Source organism: Apus apus, chromosome 13 (genome assembly GCF_020740795.1).
Source record: "Apus apus isolate bApuApu2 chromosome 13, bApuApu2.pri.cur, whole genome shotgun sequence".
NCBI lineage: Eukaryota > Metazoa > Chordata > Aves > Apodiformes > Apodidae > Apus > Apus apus.
Window position 1 is genome coordinate 10,452,137 of NC_067294.1, and position 27,571 is coordinate 10,479,707.

Here is a 27,571-nt window from a genome sequence, read left to right on the forward strand (position 1 = left end):
CCACCGCCATGGGTGCACACAGCAGCCTGGTCCCTGTTGTTGGAGGCCAAGAGGGGCTCGGGACAGTCTCCTGTGCACTGGCATCAGCTGCCCCAATGCATAGACCCACTCGGACCCCAACTCAATACACACAACCTGCAGTAAGTTTTGCTGGGCCTGGCTAAAGAGTCTGGACACCTGGGCAGGGGGTGTTTGTAGGACAGAGCAGCATCCCCTTGTCATCACTACCCTTAAGCATTTGAGTCACCTTCTCACAATTGATTGTTGTGGCACTGGTGAGGCTGCACCTCAAATACTGTGTTCAGCCTTAGACCCCTCCAAAAGAAGGATATTGAGGTGCTGGAGTGTGTTCAAAGAAGAACAACAGAGATGGTGAACGGTCTGGAGAACAAGTTTTACAAGGAGAGGCTGAAGGAACTGGGGGTGTTCAGCCTGGAGAAAAGGAGGCCGAGGGGAGACCTTCGTGGTCTCTACAACTACCTGAGAGGAGGCTGGAACAAGGGCAGTATTGGTCTGTTCTCCCAAGTAACAGAACAAGAGGAAATGGCCTCAAGCTGCGCCAGGGGAAGTTCACATTTGATATTAGGAAAAATGTCTTCAATGAAAGGGTTGTCAGGCACTGGGACAGGCTGCAGAGGGCAGTGGTGAAGTCACCATCCCTGGAAGTATTTAAAATACATGTAGATGTGGTGCCTAGGGACATGGTGTAGTGGTGGATTTGGCACTGTGCTAGGTTACAGCTGGACTTGATCTCAAAGGTCTTTTTCCAACCCAAATCAGCCTATGATTTTACCTTGCCAGCACGGTTTGCTCTCTCTGCTATTTGCTCCACTAACTCCGCTCAGCTCCTCCTGCTGAAGATGCCCGAGTCCGTATCAGAGAAACAAAACAACCAAGAAAAAAAACAACCCGAAAAAAAACAAAACCAAAACAAACCAAACAACCCAGGCAGGAGCAAAAGGGTAGGCTACACCCGCAGCAAAGCTGTGCCGTGCCCAGGGGGCCGGCCGGGCTGCAGGCGGCGCTGCGGGCCAAGGCAGCGACAGCGGCTCCGCCAGCCCCGCCGCTGCCGCGGGACCGGCCGGGCACCCGGGGGCAAGGCGGGTTGTCTTTGCCCAGCAGATCGTCATTCAGGAGAGTGCTCAGGACACAGATGCACACCCCGCCCCCCCCCGCCACTTCGCTTGGCGTTGCTCGCTGCGGTTTCCTCGTCCCTGCTTTAGGAAGGTGGCCCCAAGGTTGTCCCCGTACGGCCAGGAAAGCTGCCCCTTTTCCCACAAGAGCACAGGGGCTTGTTGTGTGCAGGGAGACCACGAGGTGACTCCCGGCTTTGCCGACCCACAGGAGCACAGACTGCCCGTGCTCACGTCGAGTCCAGCCTGTTCAGTCCCGCCGAGCATTGTTAAAATTACCCCGTTCTCCCCAGGTGCAGTAAGAGTTAATGAATATTTGCCAAGTGCTTTGGAAATAGGACAGTGTTAATCATTACAGGACAGAGTGATACAAAAGAATCACAGCCCCGATCACAGTGTGTTCAGTCGAATTCAGAGGGGCTGTGCATGTACCCTAAGCAGGGAGCCTCCAGTGCTGGGTCTGGGCTGAAGTCCCACCTGGCCCAGGCAGATACACGGGGCAGTCACCTCCCTGTCACTGACAGGTGTGAGGAAGAGAGTGATGGTCCTTTGGGACATAAAGGCAAAAGGCAGCAAAGACTAACTCAGGCTACACATCAGGAAGAAGTTTCCATGGACAAACGCACCTACACTGCAACAGCTTCCCCATCACGTGAGAGGTCTCAGCCTGACGAGAGATTTCCTATGGGAGAACCTATTGCAGGGCACAATCCTGCAGTAGATGGAACAAGAGAGATGAGTAGAGATTTATAAGATCTAGCAGGTCTTCAGCAATCCTAGGATGCTCTGCTCCCCCACAAAGTTCTCCTGTGCCCAAGGTCACAACCTCTCAAACTGGTTCTGACAAAGAAAGACCACAACAAAGATTTAAATGAACGAGTTACGTTCAGGGCAGCCTTATTTAAAGGAAGAGGAGGCAACTCATCCATGTTATTCTGCTATAAACAGCACTCTGTAGAGCTCCAGGTGAGCTGGCTGAGTGCAGAGGTTGTGTTACCACTAATGAAAGCTTCCCCCATGCCAAAGCCCAGAGGTGGGGCACCAGACAATCAAAAATAGCCCTCTAAAGTGAATGGTGGATGCTAGGACTATCTGTTCTACTAGCTCAATTAAAGGTTTGTCCTTAAAGTGATCAGAGGATCTACCCAGCCTCTGAGAGAAGAATAACAGCTATAGGATGAGAGATGTACTCTTGTTTCTGCCACCCTCCCTATAATTACACCAATTGCTTGAGGCTATTTGTAGTTTCAGCAGACAATTCTGGATCCTCCAATGTACCTATTAAACCAGTAACAGAAATGGTAAACTGAGCTTGGAGGAAGAAGTAGGAGGAATTTTCAGGAACATCTTCACCTGGCATAATCGTCCTCAACCACAAAAATACACACTCAAGTTAACAACAAACATCCTATTTATGGGCAGATTTAGCATCTTAAATATAGCAATGGTGTAAACCTTGCCATCTAAGATGAGAGACAGTACTAAAGCTCTGCAGCTGGGAGCTCTGAGCATTAGTACAGTCCAGAGCCCACAACAAAGTGCATTCTGGAGAGAGATGTAGGCAGCAGCACAGACTGTTCATCCTCAACACTCCCTACTTGTGAGACTGACATCCTAGAGAGGGGATGTGCATTGAGTCAAGAGACCACTGAGGTCCTTGGACCGGACTGGCAGAACTGATCCTTGCTGTGGATGCAGGAGAGCCACCAGGGAGAAGCATTCAGCTCTGCAGGCAGGGCCGGGCAGAAGGTGCCCCCAGGCAGTGCACATCCCAGCTACCAAGCCACAGACCACTCGGCACAGTGACCCTTCTCTCATGACACATCACGTATCACTGACTGTAAATCTTTGCAGGGTTTTGTTTGAACAGGAATTTGGCCACTCACTCCAAGCATTGAGATGCATAAAACCAGGTAGGAAACCTCACAGATACAGGGTTGCTTGTGACATTTCCAGCCTTTCCAATTTTGGGCTTTGTAGCGTAAGAGCCAAGAGTGAGGACTTTCTTATGGGCTTGGACACTGATGCTTCCAGAGAGAAACAAAGAGCTTAGGACTGAAATAAAAGAATGGGCACAGGTATTTGTTTTTGAAGTCTGCCCTTACTGTCCACTTTAGCCCCTGCCTAATGCACCTTCCAAAAATGTCATGCTTTATCCAATTTTGGATAAAGTTACTTCCTTCCGGTCCTCTGGCCTGTGCTAATCTGTCCCATGCTCTCAGGACAACCATCTTTCCCCAGACCTGATGAATTTGTGAAGATCAGTACTGCAAAAGTGAGTTTCTTCCTGCTCATATGAAATGGGCATGTTGTGCTTTACTCTTTGCAAGAGTACTTCTCATCTCTCCAGGGATTTTTCCAGAACTGGAAAATAATCACATGGAAATACCAGTGGAGTTTTAGAAAAGTCCCCCTGTGGCTGCTGTGGGATATGACAGCTGTGTTTTCACTGTCTCTCATCAGACTAAATACTGGGGTTTGGGATCTCTGCAGCATTGCAGGCACACTGCATAGCACAGCAAAAGGGAAGTGGCCACACAAGAAAGCATCTGAAATAAAGCTGGCAGGGGGGATATCTGAGTCCTCTGCCAGGCTCCTTTGGTAGCTCCACTCAAATATAAACTTGAGAGATAGTTTTAGGTTCCCCTGCGCTGTCAGTGCTGCACTGAACCCATGACTCTCCATCTGTGCTTTCTGTTGATCTGCAAGAGGAGGAGTGAACAGAAATGCTCAAAACAGTCTTGGGGACTGGTATGATGACTACTTTTAGACATACCTAAATCAGTGGCCAAGTCAGTCTTCAGAGTCTGGGGAATAATCCACCCCCCTGCAAGCTGCAGGCTGCATGGAGTCTGGGCCCATGCCTAAGGCTCACAGACATGTGGGATTACAAGTACTGGCAAAAAAACTCAGCAGAGGAAACAGATTTTATTTCCAATGCTCACTTACACTGGCCCCTCCTTGCAACAGCAAATGTCACTTGAGTCTCTTGGTCACTACAAGAGCCTGAGGACAGGCAGCAATTTAGCTCACTACATATCCTAGTGTTTGCTTAAATCCCATTTCAAAACAGGGCTCACTGTGCCAGGAGCTCAGGAGCTCTTTCCAACACTCTCCTGAAGAGCAGCTCACCCCCTCTCTGGCAATGCTGGGAGAAATAAGCAATTGGGAAAGAATTCTTACTGGTTTTGTTCCTGAACAGCTATTGCTTGCCTCCACCTTAGGGGGATCCTCTATTGAAAGAGCCTTTTATTGTGCCTGGCTTGAGAAACTGATCAACAGCCAGGGACCCCCACAAGGTAGAAAGAGATTCTAGAAAGAGATTCGGGGTGACAGCAGCAGAACCAAATTCTGTTCCTGCTGCCAAGAAAATGCAAGACAGCAAGAGAAGTCTCAACACATCTGGCACAGGGCATCAGCCCTTTGTAACCCTTCTGCATGCAAACATCTTTCCCTGAAGGCTCCTGCACACATGCCAGATGCCATGGGCAAAACACTGCACCCTGTCCTGCCAGGACAGGCTCAGCCTTGGTTACCCAAACTCTCCCTGTTCCCTGCCTGTTTTTGTCCCCACCCACAACCAGAGACTTCTTTCTGCCTCCACAGCTAGTTGAGGACCCACTGCTTCAATACAAGAAAACTAGTACAAAAACTGCAGTCTGTGCTTGCAAATAGCTCATGAGAGCTAAAAACCAACCACCCCAAGGTCCAGCTTGGACAGACACACCTTTCAGCAGCCAGAGTTTGAGGAGAAAATATTCTCTAAAGGTATAACTATAGTGGCAAACCTGTGCTAGTCAATCAGCAGAGCACCCAGTTATGACCTGCCCATGAGAACAGAGCAAAACCAGAAGCCACTATTTCACAGACAACATCTGAGCTTTTCATATACATCCTACAGCTAGTCAGAGGTAAGAGACTGTGACACCATCAGTTCTTGAGGGAGGGATGCTCTGCAGATAGAGTAGAAAAGAAGGTGGAATTAAGTATTTGAGGCTCCCTTGTACCTTTTCTCTCTCCTCTGAGAGGAACCCACTTATCTACAAAAGTGAATTTGCTTATGGAGCTTATCTCAATGCCAACTCTCAGGACAAAAACTTTTCCACAACCTATTTCAGCAGAATCTCCATCCAGCCAAGACTCAGACCTTCCTTCCCAAAGACCCTCATGCTATTTATTTCTGTATCTTCTGTAGTTTCAGTAGCTGAAAGATGCCCTCCCTAATTCACAGACTGAAGGCTCTTCCCTTCCTCTCTCCTTCTCTTTCTCAAGGAGAGGAAGCTCAGATAACTGCTAAACTGCACCAACTAGGGGGTCTTTCAGAGATGCCCCCCTCTCTTGAGGACCAGGGGTAGTGCATCCCAGATCCAACCATTCACCCAAAGGGTCCCAGCTGGTGCAATCATCAAGCAGAATGTACCACTGCATCGGGAGACTTTTGACCTCACACTGACCACTGTGCAGCTCAGACCCTCTTTTGGACTTGGGAAATTTTGCATCCCCATCCTCCTGGCTGCAGACCAAGCCCCATCCTTCACCCAAGACCCACGACACAGCCCCTGCACGTGGAGCTGTACTGACAGCTGCCCCGAGCCCTCTGTACTCCCTCTCCACTACTGCCCCGTGTCCACCAGCCACCACAGAAAGCCACGGGGGATGTGACAGGTTCTTTGCAAGGGGCCTGCCCACCCAGCCCGAGCAGGCAGCCCCCCAGCGAAAGGCAAAGCAAGAGCAGGGGCCGGCAGCGAGCGGCTGTTACTACCTCTCTGCAGGAAAGAGGCCGTTCTCTGGATAAACCCTGATGGGGGAACAAAACGAGGGGAGACAAGGCATGAGGCAGGGCAGGAAATGGACAGGAGGTGGCAGCCACGGTGGCAACAACTTCATCAATGAGTGAAGAGGGAGGCCAGCGCAGCGCGGAGAGCTGCGGGCGTCTGTCCCACCTTAGGAGGCACAAGGGGACATAAGACCAGGACTTTGAGGCTGCAGTGAAACCCAGGGTGGACAGTGGGGGCACATCGTGTTGGGAAGCCCCACACCCCAAGGGAGAGTATAGCCAAGGGTTGGCCCACCATGGGGCCAGACCCTTGTCCCACTCGAGGAGACCACAGCGGTGGGTGACAAGAGGATCTGGTGGAACAGTCACGGAGGAAAGGAGTCCTTACCAGACCTCTTCTTTCCAATGGGCTCCCTGAAAAAGAAAAGGAAGAGCATCAGCAAAGGATGGGGCCATTGGGTTGGTGGTTGGCCAAATGACAAACCCATGTGGGACCACTGACCTCCCTCAGCCAACATCCCCACAGATGACCTGGGACATTACCCACCTTGCAAGGACCCGGTTTCCACACACACACACTTATTAATGTGATGCTTTTGTCTTCCCCAGGGTGAGGCTCAGTTGCTGGTCTGGGCTTCTTGGTGGCTTGCCCTGACAGTCACAATTCCCACCATGTCACTTGGTGAAAGTGGGTGGCTTGGGAAAATTTGGCAGCAGAATCAGGAGCTGGGAAAACCCAAACCCCCAGAACTGCTCCCAGCACAGACCTCAGCTCCCATAGAAGTGGGGACCACTTTGAAGAGGGACAAAAAAGGAAATACTGAAGTTTCTCCATGTCCTGCACCTCTCCTGAGGACAGGTATGAGGACTGGCTGGGAAAGGGGCAAACATTTAGACCCCAAAACAGAGGTTGTGGAGAGAATGAACCCAGGGCTGCACTACAGAAAAAAAGTGCCTTCGGGACAGACCAAGCAGGAGCTATTGGTGGTTATAAGGAAGCAATGAGGTAGCTCCATCCCAAGTCCTCTTGCTACAGCCACCACTGGCCACACCGCTGATGAGCTGGGTTAGAAACCACAGATCCTGCATCCCTTCTCTTATCTGAACGTTGCCAAGAAACATGGTCACTGAAGAGCCTCAGACCCAGGACACAAGCACAACCCTCTTCAGGCACAATGAAATTCTCAGGCATTTCATGATTAAAAAAACAAACATCAATTCAAAGAAAACATTGGCCCAGAAAAGCCTCAAAAAAACATGGGTAACACACCAAGACACCCAACCAGCCTGACACCCAAACAAATGCCCCAGCTTTGTCCCCAGGCCAACCACAGCTGTCCATGTTGCTACCAAAGAGCTCTCAGCACTGTCACATAATTAGCTGCTGTGGCCTTGAAGTGCTGCTGTAGCGTGGGGTGATGGAAACCTGCTCCCTGCCCACCTAGGGAGGAGACTGCTTTCCCTGCTCCTCACACTCACACGTGTGGCAGATCAAGACTATCTGGCCAAGATGAAATATTCTGGTACAAGGAGGCACACATTGATCCTTGTTACTTCCAGGAAGAGTAACAAGAACAGAGCGGGCACTGGAGCTTCCAAGAAGGAAAACATTCCCCTGCTGATAAGGGGACCCTCCTGAAGCTTCAAGCTGCCTGACCACTACTTGGAAGGTGGCTGGACCAGCCCAAGGGGACCCCAGGAGCCCCTTCATCTGCTTATCAAGTCCACTGGCAAAACGATCTCTTCCCCTCACTCCTCTTTGTTTGCAGGCCAGGCAGAGAAATCCCTCTGTGCTCAGCAAGAAAGGCAGCCAGAGCTGGGCTACCCTTTGTTCTCTTTCAAGCTTATCTGCATTTTCAGATCATAATCACTACAGACATTTAATTCCCCTGGAGCCACAGGGTGATGCGGGGACTTTGCTGCCTTTGACACCCCCCCTGGCAATGCATTTTGCTGGCAATGCCTTATCCTCCCAGTTCCCCCTTCTCTTTGCACCTTAAACCTCTGGTACTCATCCATGGAGCTATCAATAAAACTAAATGACATGCAACAAAGACAGACTAGAAACAAATGGGACATAGTTTTCCAGAAACTGGAGATTATCTGTTGAGTTCTGAGACCACAGAACTGTGCAAGGACCTGAATACCATGTCCCAGGTGCAAAGACCAATGGAGGAATATGCTGGACAGATCATCCCAAAGATACTTCTAAGCAGAGACTGCACTGCAAAGTTAAATCAGAGTTTATCAATAAGCCCCATTAAATAAGCCCTCAGCTCAGGTGCACAGTGGGGATGGGAGGCAAAGCAAGGCCAGATGGGCATGCTAGAGATCAGCAGGTGGGCATGGCACTCTTGTGCTGACAGGAGGGTGCTGATGGAAATAACTGTTGTATTTCCCCTGACATCTGCTAAACCTATTACTGTAACTCATCCCCCTGTTTCCTTTCACTGGCTGCTCCATCTGAGTGAGGGCGCAAGGAAAGAGCTGCAATTTCACTTTGCTGCTGGGTTGTTCCTGGCGCAGATACAAAGAACTGCAGGTCTGAAGACCAGCAGCCCCAGCCCACCACCTCAGAGGGGACAAGAGCTCAGACAAGACAGGAAACGGCAATAAACTCCCAGCAGCATCTCCTCCTCCATTCCCTGTGGACCAGAGAAAGGCATGCAGCAGAGGTTGTGTGCACTGCTTCCTGGAAACCAGTGGCTCCAGAAGAGGAGAAGAAGGAAAGGCCCCTCTGCCTTCCACTGTGAAACTCATTTAGCTCTCACCCCCACAACAGCCAGGCTGTGCAGATGAACCAGGCAGTCAGAGCACAATTACAAGGCATCAATACACAGCTACAACTGTGTGCCACCAAACAGCCCACAAACTTCCCAGGTGGTAAAAGCCACCACGAGTTCTCCAGCTGCTTCTCAGGACCTTCCCAGCTCCTTTTTCACAACACTGAAGGCAAGGAAGGATTGCTGTGGAACTGGAGTCTCATTGAAAGGACTAAGCCAACAAGACTGTCTTAGAGTGCAGCAGCCTCAGTTCAGTGCCCTTCACAAACCTAATTATCACCCAATGCAATCCTGAAAGGAAACTCTTACACATTGAGGACTCAGCACCAAGTAATATTCCTCATGCCCCGTTTTTTAGGAAAAAAAGTGTCAGGATTCTCAAGCATCTTCTCTAGTGTATCAGACAGCATCCCTCTGGATCCAGTGATGGGAAAGAGTGAGATGGAGAGCACAAGGCTGTGGTGTGGGCATGAAGCAAAGCTAACAGCTTGGGAAAGCCCTTCAGAACAAACAGAAGCTGGCTGTTCTTCAGCAGCATGTAGATGAGCTGTTATACTCCTTACTGAAGGGCACTGCAGACACTGAAAGTCTTCATGGGACTTACAGGGGCATAATTCAGGCAAGAATGGCTAATTAAAAACCATTAGTTATAAACCCAGAAAAACCCTAAAGGCTTGGATAGTGTCTAGAGAAGAATTGCTACAAGCTTGCTTGACTTTAATCTCTTCCCAAGGCACTGATGCTTGGTGGCTGCCAGGCTAGGCAGATGGTGGTTGTGCTGCAGGGAGGTGGCTCTGGGGCTGCCTTGCAGGAGAGCCCACCTTGCAGTGGGACTCACAGGAGGAAGGTGCCCCAACATGTAGCTCAGGGACCTCAGCACCCCTGCTGTCCCACAGCCCTGACCACAGCCAGCTCATGGAGCAAGAGAGGGTCAGTGGAGCACCAACATAAGGAGGACAACTTCAGCTGCTGCACAGCCAACCACACAGGAACCAGGATCAACATGCAAGATGAGACGGATCTGAGGTCACCATTCCAAGAAAATATTGCCCACAGAAAAAACCCAAGCTCTTGTAAATAAATAAAAAAAACCTCTGTAATCTGTAATGCCACCAAAATAGCTATCAGGAAGTAGTTCATCTTGTAAGTATCCAGCAAGCTTGAAGACATTAGAAGTCTTAGCGAATTTATGCAGACGAGACAGACCAAGAACTGGGGTATAACAGAGCTCTTGTTTGAGAAAACTGATGTTTAGCAAATGCTCCATGAAGCACTGAATGGAGCTCCTGTCCCCCACGCTGTTGTGCTGGTGCTACCCCTGTGTGTAACCACTGGAGAGTCAGCCAAGCTGAACCTTCTGGCTCAGAAAGCTGCCCTGTCAGCACAGAAAATCAACTGCTCTGTCCATGCAAGGGGCTTGCACTGCAGCAAAGATTATTTTTGCAGAATAGATTCAGTCCCTCTGATATTTCTGTCTGCTGTCATCTAGGAGAGAGAGTTCTCAGCAGAGTAAAGGAGACCACTATTTTGGAGCTGAGATCTAGCCTGAGCTCCTGGTGGATCTGCACGTAGGCACCAGGAGAACTGCAAAACAAACAATTCATTATACAAGCTGTAATTTGTCTGGATAGTAGGACATGGCTCAAAAGCCACAAGCCAGCAAACGTCCTTATCCAAACCAACATCCATCAAGTCAGAGATATCCAGTTTACCAGCAAAAGCTCCTGTAATGGCTTCCTAGGTGGGGCAGCCACTCCATCTTGGAGCAGAGACCTGAGTCTTCCTTTTTTCTATTAAATCCTCTGTCACCCAGCTCAGGAGTTCATGTCCCTATCACCCCAAAAACACCATGCAAGGATGACAAGGAAAGTGTTTGTTCCTGGTACAGCCCAACTACAAGGAAAGGCAAGGACACGGAAAGCTACAGGGAAGCAGGAAGAGAAGATACTTGCTTCTGGAAGACACTGGATGTGAGTTTGCACTTTGAATTTATGGAAACAAGAGAAATGAAGTGATCTGGTCCCTGCTGCTATGATGGAAACATGTTTTTGCCCAGCACCTTCTTCTGGCACTTTGGACCAAACAAAGAACTTTTACCCTCCAATGCTGCCAGCTCCATGGCCCTAAGCAGGACCTTCCAATTAGCCCTTTCTGGAGACAAGTTGGCACAGTCAGATCCCATCAGGGCTGACTCCCATTTTAGCCCAGTTTTCCTTCCTCTGATTCACCGGGGCTGGTGCATGCCTGGAATCCCTGTCAGCCCGTGGGCAGGAAGGAATCCATTACTGCAACTGCCAGTGCCGCCCCCCCGAGCACACATCCCAGAGCTTCAGTGATAATAGACTAATAAGGGGCTGAGGAAGCTGCTGCAGGCTCAGCCTTGTGAGCAGGACATGCTTCCTCATCTGCTCAGGTCCCAGCTCATTGTCATGCACCTTCCAGCCCGGATGGCACAGGCAGCCCTGGGAATCATGGCCCTTTGCCTATTCAGCAGAGCTGGATTCAGCCCCCACATGGGACGTGGGTTCTGCTGTCCCCCCCTCTCCCATCGGTGATGCTTCCCCTGTCCTGTGGCAGGGACAAGTGGGGTTACTCCCCCTGCACTTGGCCCTTCTCCCCAGCAAGGGAAACATCCACGGCAGCAGAGCTGAACTGCCCTCAAAACACTCCAAAATGTGCTCCCTTTAGCCAAGGGCTGTTAGGGAGAAATAGCAGGAATGTGAACTCAGGGGGTGCCTGTACGTGCATAAAGGAAGGAAGAAATTAATTTTTAAAAGCTGTCCCTGGCTTTGGCTGCCGTGGGCAGCCCTGCTGCAAGTGGAGTTTGCCTGAGGTGTGTTTGCCCAGAGAAGCTGCAGACACACACAGCAGCCAAAGTGACAGCAACATTTTGCTGGTGCCCCAGGGGAACAAAGAGACCCGGCAGGCCAGGCATGTGGGAGGAAGGAGAAAAGGCACCGTTCTCTAGTAAAGCTGGAAGGAGGAGGGGAGGAAAGGCCGCCCCTCTGGATAAAGAAACTGCAGTGAAACTTTTGCTGAAAGTAGTAAATTTGCTCTACAGATGCCTGTGCCCCCACTGAGGAAAAAAAAAACAAAAAAGGGGGGTGGGGGGGGAAGAAAGGGTTAATTAGCTAAAAGGTTCAAACCAGCAACTTTAAGTCTCTTATATACAGTGGGATGCTCAGCTACCAGAAAGAAAACAGTGAGAGATGCATTACATGAAAGAGGTTTCTCAGGACCAGGCTACCTCCTGTACAGAGGAAGCAGCTCAGCAGCCCCTGGGAAGCAGCACAGTGACAACTCCCTCCCCACCATGCCCTGTTTGTAGGGTGGGGACAACTATTAAATAACCACTCAGGATGTGCCTTCACTGCAGAGTTACCTGGGCTCCCGTGCGTGGCAGAGCCGACGTGCAGCTGGTGAGGAGGGTTAGCAGCTGAATGCCTTGACTCAGCAGTGGCTTTGTGCCCAGCCGTGCAGACTTCCCCTGCCTTATTCCAGAAACTCACTGCTGTGGCTAAAAATAGCTTTGAATTGGAAAAGAGTGGATGGGAGGTAAGGGGGGGATCAACACAGCAACTTCCCACCTCAACAGCCGAGCATCCTGCTCATGGTCAAACCTGCTGAGATATGCAGGGAACAGGAATTTGATGACTTCTCTCCTTTGAAACTTTGGTTTTCATAAGGCTTCTATCCAACACAAGGGAGAAAAATCCCACATCCTCTCAGATTGTTAACTTTACAGAGGATTTCTCTTTCCATAAACACTTCTTTCTTTCCTCCCTCCATTTCCCTGACTGCTCCCACTCCCATCTGCAGAGTCACCTCTTCCCAAATGTAACCAACCCCTCCAAATTACAGCCCCCTCTGACCTACCCACCACCAGGCAGCTCTTTGAGGTGGAAGCAGTTGAGTTATCCCAATCCAGAGTTTACTGAACAGGGATCCATGTCATGGAAGAAAGCCACTGATAGTCACTGCCAGCAGAAACACCACAACCTCAATCAACTCTCCTGTTTGAAGTGGTCTCTCTGGCCTGAGGGACGCTGGAAAGTTGGCGGGTATGTACAGTGGGGATGGAGGAAGGGCTTCACCTCCCTCTTCCATCCCTCGACTGCTGGAGACTCATGTCTCAGCTCTGCTCTCAGCTGTGATCTACTGCCCAACTGGAAGCAACAGGGAAAAAAACATGCACAAAGACAGCATTTTACTCTTTCCCACTCCGCTTAGTCCTCATCTATGTGATCTCCCTTTGCACTTCTGCACGGCTGGGGCTTGTAGAGCACATGAGAGATGGAGAAGGGGTGAGGAACTCAGGGTGCAGGCCTGGTAGCCAGCAGCAACCTGCTTCTGTTGGTGTTGCAAACACCAGCAGAAGAGCCCCGAAGTCTGCAGGAAAGCAGAAGGAAAGCTCTGGCTCAGCCCAGGAGGAGCTCCAATGCTGGGGAAATCAGACACCACAGGGGCCTGAAGATAGAGCCTGTCCAACCTCTTCTTTCCATTCCCAAACACTGCCAGATCTTTGCAGTTAAAGTCAGAGCTCCACAGACCGCAGCCAACTGTGGCCCATGAAAGTGGTTTCACATTTTGGGTTGATGTGGGTGAGATGGGATCCTTTACCCATGCCCTAGAAAAAACTCAAGCAGAGGGTGCATCCAACCCGCACCCAAAGCCACGTCCCCTTCACAGCCACCAGCCACCACTCCTGTGGGCTTGCTGTGACCTGAGGTGTCAGCTGGGGAAGCTAAGCCAAGGGACAGGGAGAGGAAGGGTCCTGGCCAGGATGCCATGAGAGCAGCTGCTTGGCTTGGCACCCAGCATGCTGACCAGTCCTTCTTCCCCTCCCTCATTCCCACCTTTCAGCCACCCAGCATAAAAAGCTGCCTTTTCTATTTTTTCACTCCGTTCATGGCCTGGCTCCCTTTCAAATTCCCGGAGAAAAGTATTTATCTGCTGGAGGAATGATGACATCCGGCCAGACCCCAGACACGCCATCACGTCCGATCCAGCCCAGCCGTCTATCACAGCTCTCATCTCCTTATGGATAAGCTGGAGAGCTGCCAGCACTTGGGGCTCAGGAAAGGGCTCCCACCGATCCCTCTGGAGGAGAGAGAGTCAAGGGCTTGTATTCATTAGCATTTTGAATTGTAGCTAGTAAATATCCCTCTGGCATTCAGGCTGGGATGGGAAACACAACAGGGATGTCCTTGAGATGCTGTAGCATTTTGCTGCTGGAGGCAAGTGGACAAGAGTCACCTGTAGCGTTCTTCTGTGGGCTGCAAGGTCACCGCTGCTCCCTGGAGAGGAGCAGCAGTGGGATGGAGCATGACCCCCCCCGCTGGACTGAGCGGTACATCACCCACTCAGCCATCCAGCACTGCAGTGGCCAGACATAAACACATGGCAGTTTTGCAGTGAGTGCAATTTTGCAGCCGGGAGCTGCTCAGCAGTCCCACGGGACACTGTGGGATGTACCTAAGGATGGACCCCACAACACAAGCACATGCTTGGGATTGGACTTAGGGCTGGCACCTCTGCTTTGCTTGTCTGCTGGACCCAAACCACAGAGACAACAAGACACACGGCACCGATGGCTGCTTGGCTGGATGGCCAGGAGCTACATCTTCAAACACAACAGATCTGTGGGGCTGATACTCAGTACCCAAAGGTCTCCACATCCGATTGAAGCCTTTTTCTGGACAGAGCCCTCCCCCCCCCGCACCCCGATTTCTGTCTCAGTCCACAAAACAACACAAAGTTGAGGAAAATGGGTGTAAGATTGAAGCTGCCCTTCAACCCACCATGTGTGATGGTGCCTCAGCTAGCAGAGGGTTCAATAAGCAGCGCCCTTTGCAATGCTGCTCACCACCTTCTCACATAGGGCTCCAAGACTCATGCACGGGAAGCCCCCCCACATCCCAAAACAGCCCCAGGGACCATTAACCCCTGTGATAAACCCCCACGCTGTGTCCCTGTTAGCTCATCTTGTCCTTGTGTCTCTTGCTTGCCCTTGAGCTGCCACCTTTCCTGAGGGATGACCGGCAGGGTGGCAGGTTAAGTGGTGAGGAACAGCAGGGCAGGATGGATGAGAGCACCAGCCGACAGCAAGCAATTAGTTAATGGGCTCTGGGGCCCTCAGACCAATCTCATCAAGTGACCACGAGCTGCAGCAGGATTTATGACAGGCCAAGCAAATAGAGACAGAAGCCAAAGGAGGAAAGCAGGAATGGGAGGAAGGGGGAATTCAGAAAGGGAATGAAAAAACTCAAAAACCCAGAGAGAATATATAGTCCACAGAAGCATAATACTAAGCTGGAGCCCTGAAAGTCTCAGTGTCGCTGCTCTGAGAAGAAAAACAAAATCCCTTTATCTACCTCCACACCCTTCCAATAGAGAACTATGTCAAATCAATTTACTGCCTTTCCTCTCACAATTAATCAAGGCTCCTCCATTGCTCAACCTTTGGTAGAGCCTCACATCATGTCACATGCAGCAGAAACAGAGCGAGCAGCATAGCAGGAGATGGAGGCGGCTGCTCAGATTTATGCTGCTTGTGATTAGTAAGAGATGGGTGGCTCCTGGCCAAAGTAGCTCATAGTCACAAGACTTATAACCACACAGAGTTGCGTAAGGCACGCGAGATTCCTTGCAAACGTTCCTTGTTTTGCATGGAAAGACTCCGGAGCATTGTTACGGATGGGGCTCATGGACATGGCTAAGGGAAAGAGACTTTCAAACAAGGCAGAAATCATTACTGACCATGTGAAATGAGGCTTTTCAGACTGACCATGTTTCTGACACCAGTGTTTGTGAACAGAAAGTGGCTTGGGAGGAGACCAACACTTCATGGGGTCCCAGAGAATTGTTCCCACTTTCCCACTGGAGAAAGTTATGCCAGGAGTCAGTTGAGTGGGCAGAAGTGTCCACTTCAAGCTGCAATGCCCCTGCTTCCTCTCTAAAACAACCTCCAAACCCCAGATCTGTGACTTGTGGGGAAGAAGAGTTGATGGACATGGGACTCTTACAGATACCAGCAAGTTCAAGGCAGTTTGTGTTTCATCACCATCCCAATGGCAGTAGCAACCAACTTACTCTTTGGGGGGCGACAAGTCATCAGGTCGTGTCTCAAAGAACTGGAGAACCTCTTCACACTGGGAGATGTATGGAGGCAGCTGGATCAGAGCCTGCAGATGAAACAGAGACACTTCTGATGGGAAGCATCAAGACTGAGCAAGGAGCTGAGTGAGGACAAGCCTTCAAAGCACAGGGGACTGGCTCAGGGCACAGAGCTCGGCACCCATGTGGTTCCCAGCACACAGAAGCACAGAACCAAGCTGGGGAGGGATACTCAAACACACCAGAGTGGGGCAAGACCCAGCAGTGCCCAGTGACACCCACCATGACACCCCAGCTGCAACTGAAGAGTCAAGGAGAATAAGCAGAGAATGCCCAGGCCCTCCTTAGCCCAGCTCCAGCCTTTTGGAGAGATGTGCCCTTGCAAGGGAGGGGCCATGGGAACATCCATCCCAGCATCCAGCCTCCTGACCACGGCAGGATTCAGTTTCCCAGCCGTGCTGTGGGCATGGAGCCATCATCCTTCAGAAAAGGCTGGGCAGTTTAAACGTGGCAGACTCTCAGTGCCACCAGCCCTAACCAGCACATCCCAAAAAAATGCTCTGCTGGGCAATGGCAGCTCACAAGGAGGCAGGGAGAGAAGCAGCAGAGAGACAAAAGCACAGACACAAGCTCGTTAGGGCAAGGGCTGGAAGGCTGCCACACATGCTGTCAAATGGCAGGAGCAAGGAGCTGCCTCTGCTTTCCTCCTTTCCCTTCAAGGAAGCCTGGTGCAAAAAGGCACGTGTGTGTCTGTGGGAGCTGGGGCAGAGTCTGGAACCTCAATATTTGCCTTGGGCCAGAGCTCTTGTAGGTCCTTTCCAACGTGGGCTGCAGTGAGGGCTGGGCAGGGGGGATGGGCATTGCCTGGCAGAGAGGCCTGCCCAGCTCTCTGCTCCTGGGAGGGAACAGGGTCACAGATGATGGCAACTGCAAAAAGTAAAAAAAAAAAAAAAAAAAGTAAAAAAAGAAAAAAGAAAAAAAAAGGCATGCAATTCAAAAAGGGATGATTTGAATCCAGGGAGCAGTGCTGTAGCCCAACCTGAAGCAGATGTTTAACCAATTTTCTATATAATTCCCTCTCCCTTCCATTTGCTGTCACAGCAGTCTCGTGACAACAGTGTGGGCAAGGCAAACCTTCACTCATTTCTGTATTGGAGACAAAGCTACATCTGCAAAGCCCCAGGGTTACCACACAGATCAGATGTGGCTCCATACTGACCTAATTGCTGGCCCCCAAAAGCCCTTCCAGCCATTCAGCACACATTCACTGCCAGCACAGCATTCAGACCACTAACCAGGGGCCAGCTGCAATCAACATCATGTGAGAGACAGAAGAGAGAAAACTACTCACTCCATGGCTTTTGGGTCCAGGGAAGGGGTATTCAAAGACCAAGTTTTGCATGGATGCCATTCCCATGTGGGTACCACTCCCCAGCTCCAGCCATCCCATGATCTACGTTATTTCTCCCATGCCAAAATCAAGTCTGACTTCATGGCCTGGAGAAGGCTCCATGTCCTCCAATAGCAGGGGTGGATGGCAGAAAACACCCTGTGCTGGAAGGGTGAAAGGCTCATTTCTCAGGACATCTTCAAGGAAGCCTACCTAGAGCTGGCTCAGCTGGCACAGCAGTGGCCAAGTCAAACAGGCCACCCTGCAGTCTAGCTGACTATGGTCTACAGCAGCTACTGCCACCAAATAAAAAAGAGCAGCACAAATACTGGGATGTCTGTCCCACCTCTGAGTTTGCCTCTCAAAGGAGTGAACAGGGGAGGGTCTTCAGAACATGGCTTCAGCCCAGGTGCTGGAGCCACAGCAAGTCTCCTTACTTGCCCTGCTGCCTGCAAGCCTGAGGGGAAAGGTCATTTACCAAAGACAGACATGACTTATAGCACTGAAATCCATTTTCCAGCAGTTTCCTTAGTGGCACACCCAGTCTCATTGGAGTAGAGCATCACAGCTCTGCAACTCCTTCATCAACCTCTCAACTTGTACTTTCTCAAAATCCTTTAGACAATTCTCACACCAGTGGAAAGACCAACAGATGTAGAACACAGAGAGAGTAAACTGGATAAATGGGAAGAAACTTCAGGGTTCTGTTCCCCCTCCTTCTCGTTCCCATGGTCCTTTGAAGTCTCATTTGGCACCTGGTTGCTCTAACCAGTTGCTCTGATTCTTTTGCTGCTTATTTTAAATTGCTGACCTGGGACAGAGCCCTTAAGCAAGAGCACCTTGTGAAAGCAGTGGTTCCCTCCCTTGCTCCCCTCGCCTGCTTCCACCCCAAATGTCACCCACCTTCTTTCCAGGGCTCTCCCAGAGAATGAAGGCACCCTACTTCTCTTGTAGGAGATGGCAAGAAAGCAGAAACTTTCTTACACAAGTTCTGTGGGAACTTGTTTACAACATATTCACCTAACCCTCAGTTCTCAGCTGGGCAACGCTGGATGAGATGTTTTGTATTTCTGTTCTGCACCACAACCCTCCAAACATGTGCCATGTCCACCTCCAACGATAAACATGCAGTAAGAGTGTGCTGGGACCCTGCAGCTGTGATCTGCAGCACCAAGTGTCCAGGAGGGACATCCCTCTGCTCCTGCTGGCTCCTTGCTCCTTCCATCTCTCTGCAGCCTTCAGCCCCACACCCACCTTCAGCTCAGCAGCTTTCTGGGTAAGTAGCAGTGACTGGAAGGCCAGGCACAGTGTGCATGTTATTACTTGGCAATGCATTAACTGGAGGAGGAGAGAGCAGCTCTCTAAGTGGGTCATATAACATCAGCCATTATGTTCCAGTTGTTAAGTCAAATGGTTTCATTATATTTTATGCCATTAATGGCATCATTCTGCAAGAGACAGCTGCAGCATCTTATCACTTAGGGATGTTTTCTTCCCAAAAATTAAATTTACAGTTCTGTGTGTCTGTATGTAGCTGGCATATTTAGTGACTCAGAAGACAAGGGGCTGATCATGCCTGGCTGGAGCCAAGTGGTTACTTGCACCATCAGCTTCCCCCATGCTGTACGGAGCAGGCAGGTCCAAGCACACCTTGTGCTCCATCTCCATCTCTCTGCTGTCATCTGCTATCCTGGCCCTTGGTGGTGTTCACCCGCAGCCCCACTGCAGGGCTGTCAAGATGTATTTACTAATTCACATTTATCCTGATACTTGTTATTCCAGCCACGACATCCCTTCCATAGGTCTGGCTGAGTTCCAAAACCCAGTCTCTCCCATCATGCAAAGTCCCAGGCCAAAGCCACTGCTGCACTTTCTAAGGAATGTTATGGATATTTCACCATTTCCCCATCTTCTCCCTTGGGTTTTGCAGTTTTTGTATATGTTTTCAAAAGCATTCAGACTGGATTTTGGAGGTACCAGTCCTACTTCCAAACCTTTCATGGCTCCCGCAAGTACCTTGCACTTCTTTGACATGATGAGATGTGACATACATTCTTTCTGTGAAAATAACCTTTTATGGAGTTTAGACACATCCCAAAAAATGACATTGTAATTTGCCTTATACTTAAGTATAATCTTCTGTTCTTCAAGAGTATGGGGAAAATCTTCTCAGCTGTATCTCTGTTGACTGGAGGTACAAGTCACCTTACCCCTGTGCAAGTGTTTCACGTAACCAGTAATAGGAGTTTACGGTTTGGGACCATGCCACCAGGAAAGTTTGTCTTCTACATAAAATTGCAGGTCCGTTCCCAACAGATGGGAAAAGAAAGGCTCCCTGAGGAACCGAGTCCTTCAAGCCTAGTTCTGCACGCAACCATTTCACTCCAAACTGCCTACAAGAGAGGTCCCAGCCAGGCAGCCAGTTCCTTTCCAGCCCAACTAGAAAGCTGGTTCTGGTTTGCAGCTTGAGAAAGGAGAAGAGAGAGGGAAAACAGAGCAGCAGGGTGCAAGCTGGTGTGGAGCTGGGCCACCCTGCAAACTCAGCCCTCCAAGCTCTCAGCATTAATCACACGGAGTGAGAAGTGAAACAGTGGGTGGGTTTTTATCACAGAGAGGGCTTGATAGCAGGGGATAGCCCACACTTCCTGTTCTCCCAGCACTGGAACATCACTCTAAGTCGTCAAACAGGACTGAGCCTCATCAAGGGGGCTCCATCTTTGGTTGATGGTAGGAGCCTCCCCTTACCTTGCAGTATTCATCAATAGGTATCAGGCGCTTGACTGCAACATCACGGATGTGACTCCGGCGGAAAAGGATCTTCCCTGAAACAGGAGAGAGAAAGAAGAACAGGTCAAGACAACACTCAGGAACACTCTTTGGAACCACTCTGTCAGGACCTATTCCCTGTGCATCCTCTTCTTGCCAAAAGCACCGTACCTAAAAAAAAACAACAAACAAAAAAGATGCCTGTTCCCTGCCATACATTAAATACCTTGCCAGAATAAAGCACATTCAAAGTTGCAAGCACGTTCAGGGAGAGGGAAGATATAACAATTACCAGCAAACTGCAACCCCATCTTCTCTCACCAGTGTAGTGATGATGATGGCGGAGCAGCCCCTACCAAAGCACCTGCCTGATACAGTCTGCTGGCAACTCCTGGGTGTATAAGCCCACTGGCAAATGCCAGCAGTTGCCAGAGAAGTGGACATCCCTGTGACTTGCCAATGCAGGTGGGAACCTTGTTGGAGGGTCCAGGCTCTCTCAGGGCACCTGTGTCTAGTTTGGGCAGAAGCCAAGCCAGAGGTTTCTCTCTGTTCAACTCCTGCACCGAGCCGGTGCCGGAAGCCCCAGCGTCGGGGCTGCAGTGCTGAGTCAGCCCTATAGGATTTTCCTTCCTGTCTGGGGTTTATGTGTGTTCTCCCTTAGCGAGATCCTCCTGCCACCCGGTTTCCTCCCCTCTGGCTTGTGGTACAGGCCTCTTTCCTTTGAAGTCTAATGAGTCCTAAATGCTTCAAGCTGCTTTCACAGAGAAAAGCTTCTCTGGCATTTAACGAGACAAAAGCCATTAGCAGACACTGAAAGAGATACTGCAGAGACTGGGTGATCAGGACTGGTACTGGTAGGATTTCAGACCAGCACTTCCCAAAGCACCAGGAACTGACACTGCTTTGCAATACAATCACCTGAAAATTTGTGGTTTGGGGGAGTGGGTGGTAATGAAGTTCCCTCAAGCTCCTCCTGACATCTCCCATACCACAGGAAAGTCTTGTCTCTTTTTTCTCTCTACTTGGGTTTCCAATCCCACCACCAAGCCCAGGAAAAGCAACTTGTGTCTGTCCATACAAGCCCTTCACTTGATCCAACAGGTCACCATGAGGCAACCCAGAAGCCAAATTCTCCTCACAACCAAACACAAACAGACCCTCTGTGCAAACTCTGGAGAGTCACACACCTTTTGGTGCACCATGCCTAGCTTCAGCCCCAGCAGCAAGCCTTTGCAGGAGCCACAGCGTTGCTGGAGCCAGAGGCTGGATACTACCAAGCTACTCCAGAACAGGACGTGTTAAAATGTCCACACACTTATCACAATTTTAAAACAATTTTAAAAGGGCTGGGTCACCCCCTCATTTCTCCCTGACTCGTCCAGGATCTGGAAGATGCATTGTGCAGCCTGCCAAGGCATTTTTTAAGCAGAGAGGAACTAAGCCAACCCAACTTCAGCTTGCAAGGAGCAAGAACTTTATGGAGGAGCCAAATGTCCTGCTAGGCTCAGTTAATGCAAAATGCCTTCAAAACTGGACTGTCCAAGGGAGCACACAGCAATCACACTCAGTACTGGCTCTGTACTTCCCCTCCAGTGAAATACAAAGGGTCAGGCCAGCTCATTCCAGAAGGATTGCTTCTCACTTATGTCCTGCTGCCAGCGAGGGGCTGAGACATTCACGGTGGGAAACACTCTGCTCTGAAATGCATTCCTTCTTGCAGCCTGCCAGAGCCAAGTCTGGCAGTCTTTATGACACAGTGAAAAAAAAAAAATAGCCCTCTATTCAATCTGTCTTTTAGATTTTGAGGGTGAATAGCCTGGGAACACAGAAGTTGTCTGGAAAGACTGGGAGCGACAACCAGGTCGGAGCTCCTTTCCTTGCCTAGGGGAATGATTTTCCACCAGACAAGTGAATGATCAAGAGTTTTCCCTTCTCATCAGCAATCACAGTGTATTTGCTGCATAGGTTTATATCTGAATGATTATTTTTAAAAAGATGAATGGATCACAGTAGTTTTGTTGGCAATTGTAAGAAATAGCTGTTTTGGTTTTACAGCTGCCAAAATGAACTCACTGATGGGTGAGTGTATAGATTATAAAGGTCTGAAATAATAAACTCTTGGTGTGGGAATGTTTAAATGTTTAACAAACAGATGCTAATGAATAATAATAAAAGTAATATAGTTTGAGGGAACAAATACATCACAACTGAAGCGTTCTTAAATTAGCCCAGGCACAGAGCATATGAACCCACAGGAAATCCAGCTCCTCTCTTGATTTACTCTAGATCTAGAATTTTTCAACAAGGAAATTAATTTTCTAAAAAACCCCATTTTTTAACAAAAATGCCTAATTAACATAATTTCAGACCTTTCCATGCTTCCAAATACAGATATATAAATCCTTGACTTGAAAGGCAAAAGACAGCAGGAAACTGCTTCCCTCCTGGAAGGGAAAGATGGGCAACTTGCTGGGTCAATGAGGTGCAGCATTGTCCTGGACACATTTTCTTTAGGTCATATCTATGAAATGGGAACAACAACGCTGCCCACTGAGCTTTTCATGTGGCCAAAGACCATATAATGCAAGAGAAAAGTGTGACCTCATTCATCTCATATCTGCACCCTCACTGCTGTAGCTCCAGGGGACCAAGCAAAAGCAATGGTGTCCATCACCCATACCTAGTTCTAAGTGTTCTCTGCTTTACACTTTTTTTGGCTGCATCCAGGAGCTTGTAACGACTCACTCTGGTACCCAGCTTGATGCCCTGCTAATTGTCAGGTGGACTTCTCCTCCTGTCCACAGCAGATGCTTCTTCATGTTGAAGGGGAGAAGAAGAATCAGGATTAGCTCCTCTAGATCCTAAAGGAAACACATGGCAAAGAAGGGGGCAGATGGGCCAAGGCAAGAGGGAAGTTATGTCTGAAGACTGTGTTGGATAATTGCTGTCCTGGCTTCTGGCAATGAGCAGCCTGACACACAGCTACTGTGCAGACAAGAACGTGGTCACTGGCACAGCTTTGGCACAGTGTGACCTAGCTCCAGGAAGAGGCAAGACATGCAGAACAGTGAGAAGAAATGTCTGCATGGAAAGATGCCAGCAGAAAAGAGGGGAAGGTCTCTGGGGTCTGATTTTCCCCAGTGAAGTTTCCCAGTTGGCTGGACTGTTCACTCAAAAAAATCTGCAGCGAGAGAGACACAAAGCAACAGAGATGGGGAAGCAATTTCAGCTGCCTTCATGGTATCCAGCAAGAGCAAGGACAGCCTTGATGCAGTTCAGATCCCTGACTCCTGGATGCCTGCAAACTCAGCAAAATTTGCTCCAACATGAGAAAAATAACTACCAGCTCTACTTTTTGTTTAAGAACATCCTTTGGTGAGACTCACTTCACTCCAAACAGCCTCATAGCAGTGCTCCTGCCCTCAACCTCAACATCAGTGTGAAGAATACAGAGGGAAGACATGTGAAGGAAGGCAATTCTGCACATCTCACTGATTATCAGCTGGTCAGGTCAGTGCTGCTGCAGCCTCCACTTCACCAGCTTCTCCCTCTTGCCACAACTCAAGCACTCAGAAATTATTAGATTTTCTTATGTACATACATAATGTTATGTATGAGCAATCAGAACAACAAGTCTCCCTCCTTTCTAGTACAAGAAAACCACTGCACAAGAAAGTACTGTAAAAATATACTCTCCTTTATACACACAAACAAAGCTATGAGTAGACTGAACATTTATCACCTGGGAATGTGTCAAGTAAGTTGATTTTGGAAAAAGAAGACAGAGATAAGGCACCACTACAGAGTGGCTGCCCTGGCAAGCCTCCCTGCACAAAAAGTACCCAGATTCTAGGACATGCTGCCTGATTTTTCTGCATCTTGAAAACCTGTAATTCCTACAGGGAAAAAACGGTGCCTCTGTGGGGGACAATGGCTCTGAGGACACTCTGCAAAAGTTACAATTTAGAAAGTGTTCTTTCTTCAGTAGAAGATACAACACGTCATTCCAGTGAATATAATTACTATACCTCACAGTGATATAACTGCAGATACACCAAAGCACTGCACATGCTTTGCTTGCCATCCATGTGTGACCTCCCTTTCCCAGCAGAAGTTGGGTGCTTTGCAAGCATCTGCTCTTTAACTGCAACCTGGCAACAATATTATGCTCCACCAGCACGTGGACTGGAGAAGTCTGACCAACACAACCCATCCTTTACAGTCAGAGGGAATCAGACTGAAAGGGAGAGAGCTGAAATACATGCAGCTCCTTAAAATTCAAAGCAAATGAAGTCTCTCTGCACTGATCTTCAGTGTGAAAGTGGGTGGATGTTGCCTTTCTACATGTCCTGTCTCCACTGCCTCTGCCATTCATCAAGCACTGCAAAGCATCACAGGAGAGCTTGGGAAACAGCTGATAAGGAATTCAGATCTCCAGCAGTATGAGGCCACAAGAGGGGTTAATCTCTCCAAACAAACAGGTAGGGAAACAGGGCTCTGCAAATTATTCCCTCCTGTGAGAAATCTCCAGGCAGTGCTGAAGTTATACTGGGGAGTAAGGAAAATGAAAAAAATGAGGCAGAGGCATTTCAACCAGCAAAATGGTTGAGGCTCCTCTTGAACCAGAGGCTGTTACTGGATTTCCAGCAAGCTGGAGGGGCAGAGAACCTGAAACACATCACCCTGCAGATCACAGCCATGAACCAAGCCAGATATTTCAGGGGTGGAAAACTGTCTGTGCCTCTTGCTTTACCCCGAAGGACTCCCCCCACTCCTCCCGCCCCACTGCCTCGGAAAGAATTCACTTCTCTGCACCTTTCAAATCACATCCAGATTTTCCCTGGCACAGGTTCCAAACTCACTTCAAAAAAAGGCAGCCCCAAATGTACACATAATTAGTCCCAGCCCACGAAGCAGCCAACTACGTGGGCTATTCCTAGGACGGGGAAGCAGGCCTGGGAGACGGCGCTTCCAGAAGCCCTGCACTTTGCATCTGTTTGGCAAAGTCCTGCCCTGTGTACGTATCCTGGTGAAAAGGAGGGAGGCCAACAATGTGCCTCTGGGGCTGTCCCGGGTATAGCACAGACAAGGAGTTCCATATACTGTGAAAGGAAGCCAAATTAAACATTGCTCCCCTCAAGACAGTCCCTTACACTCTCACCATTTGAAATCTTGCTGGAGGGAGCACAGTTAGTCCTAGTAGTTTGCCAATATCATAGAATCATAAAGATTGGAAGGAACCTTAAAGATCATCAAGTTCCAACCCCCGTGCCATGAGCAGGGAACCCTACCACTAGACCAGGTTGCAATATTACTGAGAAAACTGCAGAACACAGTAAGAACTGGGGGAAGACATCTCTCAGGCATTGGATGAGGTGGCCAGAGGAAAAGGTCTAAGAGACGCAGTCTCCCAAAGTATGTGGGCAGCACTGATGCCCATGCCAAGCAGGTTAGCAGGCTTGGAAGGGAGTAGAAAGGAAGCATAATCCTGCTTTTGAAAATTATCCCACTGAACCCCCTTTCTCCTCCATCCTCCCTGGGAGTTCACTATTGTCTGTAGCTAAAGCTTCCTAAAAAGCAATTTTACAGCCAAAGTGAGCTCAGTGTAAGGCAACCCCTCCTTGCTGAGGCTCACGTTTCCAATGAAGGAGACTGGCCAGGATCTGCTCCAGGCCACTTGGGCTGTACGAAGTTTGGAAGGCTCCTCTCTCCTTATAAAAGCTGTTTCCTGAAAGATCTGGCACAGCCCTCATGCTGCAGGCCCAACTGAGCTCATTTGTTTTCTTAGTTCATTCTTTCCTGGGGTCTCCATACCACCATGTCCCAGCCAACACACGTGTAACCCTTAGTGTGAACTCCTGCAGGCGAGGACGGGGCTAGCCTGTACAACACCCCGGGCTGGGCAGTGACAGGTCTCCTCTCTCTCACCAGCTGCTCCTGACTCCACTCCAGGGACCGCAGTCGATGCCATGCATTGGCTGGGTGCCACCAGAGCTGCTTTGAGGAACCACCCTCAGCACCACAAGAAGCCGGGCAGGCAGTGCCGGTGGCTTGAAGCCAGCAAAAGTAGCCAAGAGTCCACTGCAAATTCCCCTAGATGCTGGCAGAGGCTTTTCAGGAGCCCTGCAATGTCCTACCAGGCCAAATGGGACCCCACCAAGATGTGCTATGGGATGAGCGGGGTGCCAACACCTGGGAAGGGACAATGCCTGGTTCCAAATGTCAATCGCAATTGCTCTGCTGCACTGCAGAGGACCCAGCTTTATGACTCCACTTCAGAAGAGGTGAGTGGGCTGAAGGACTTGCACTTAAGAGAGCACTTTCTGATACCACCAAAGGCCTATTTCAAAAGACCCAAAGTCTCTAGATATTTTGCAGTCTTCAAATCATCGGAGCAACCATTAACAAAACAAAGCAACACAAAGCAAACAGAGTTCCTGGAGGCTAGATCTTGTAACAACAGAGTAATCATGGAACTCTCTTTCCATTCAAGGGAACCAGCCTGGCAGGCAAATCCAGATGGCACCTTCTCAGGTCGTGGTAATGACTCTGAGTTTGGGACACTTCGGGGTTTGCTAAGAAAGCCAGAGCTGCAGGAGGCACAGGGTCACAGGAGGCACTTTTGAGAACTGCCACGGCCACAATGTTTAATGTTAAATGACAAGGGGCTTCCCAGAAAGCAGCATACTTTCAGTAAACCACTGGAGCCACATCTCCACTGCTAATGAAATTCAGATGTTAAAAATTTTGCTTAAAATGGGATTGGGATCAACCTACAGTACTTGCATAAACTGAACACAATGAAAACCCTAGCAAGTGTAAGCATCCTAGAGCCACGCTTTGTAGAGAAAGAGACCCAGGCTGTTTGCAGTGAGCTCACGTGGGTGGCACCCCTAGGCAGAGAGAGATGAAGTTTGGGTTCAGCTGTGACAAAATCCGTTGCCATCCCAAACTGGGAAGGCCAAGAACTGCTCCAGAAAGGATCCATACTGCCCTGCACATTACCTAGCACAGACAGATCTACAAGAGCCTTCCCTTACACCCAAGTGAAGTCAGCTTGCAAGCCATCTCACTAAGAAAGAACAGCTCATCATGCTACTCTGCAGAAAGCCACCAGCTCTTGACTGCTCCATGATGCACAGAAAAGGCAGGAGGGCAAAAGCAATATGATTCCCACTTCTTAACACCACGACTTTCCTGAAGTAAGAGGACTTCTGAAGCTGCCCCATGGCAAAAAGCAGATGCAAGATTATCTGTCTTTCCAGTGGCTATCTCCTGCTCAGAGGCAGGACAACCATCTCATGCTGGCATCTTCTCACCACACCACTCCTTGTCCTGTGCCGGCTTCTGAAAGTACAAGTGGTAAAGCTGCAGGTGCCAGCTGTTTAGCCATCAATAGTCTCTCTCTTCTTAGCTACCACAAGCTAATGCTGAAATGAAATGTCACGAAAAAATTCTGGAAGAAGCCTGGACTAGTGGTTTTCCAAGCCAAGATACCTCTGAAAATTATATTATTTAATCCTGTTGCAGAAAGGGGACCAGAGCAAAAGGGTGAATGTCTCTGCAGAGGACACACAGAAATGCACAAGCTCCTCTGGATGATGGT

General features: G+C 49.5%; 1 protein-coding gene across 4 annotated transcripts in view; it reads right to left on the reverse strand.

Moving 5' to 3' along the window:
- Nucleotides 1-27,571, reverse strand: part of SH3PXD2B (SH3 and PX domains 2B) — a 74,647-nt gene that overhangs the window by 12,684 nt on the left and 34,392 nt on the right. For 3 of the 4 annotated variants that reach the window (XR_007890827.1, XM_051631639.1, XM_051631637.1), the window contains exons 4-6: nt 19,945-20,021; nt 15,786-15,877; nt 6,299-6,324 (exon numbers count right to left, since the gene is read on the reverse strand). Coding sequence is in view for 3 of the 4 variants with exons in the window: in XM_051631639.1 (XP_051487599.1) it covers nt 6,299-6,324; nt 15,786-15,877; nt 19,945-20,021 (195 nt within the window). In the remaining variant the exon portion in view is untranslated. Of the gene's footprint in view, nt 1-5,895; nt 5,932-6,298; nt 6,325-15,785; nt 15,878-19,944; nt 20,022-27,571 lie in introns of all 4 variants that reach the window. The other variant, XM_051631638.1, reaches the window with a different exon arrangement.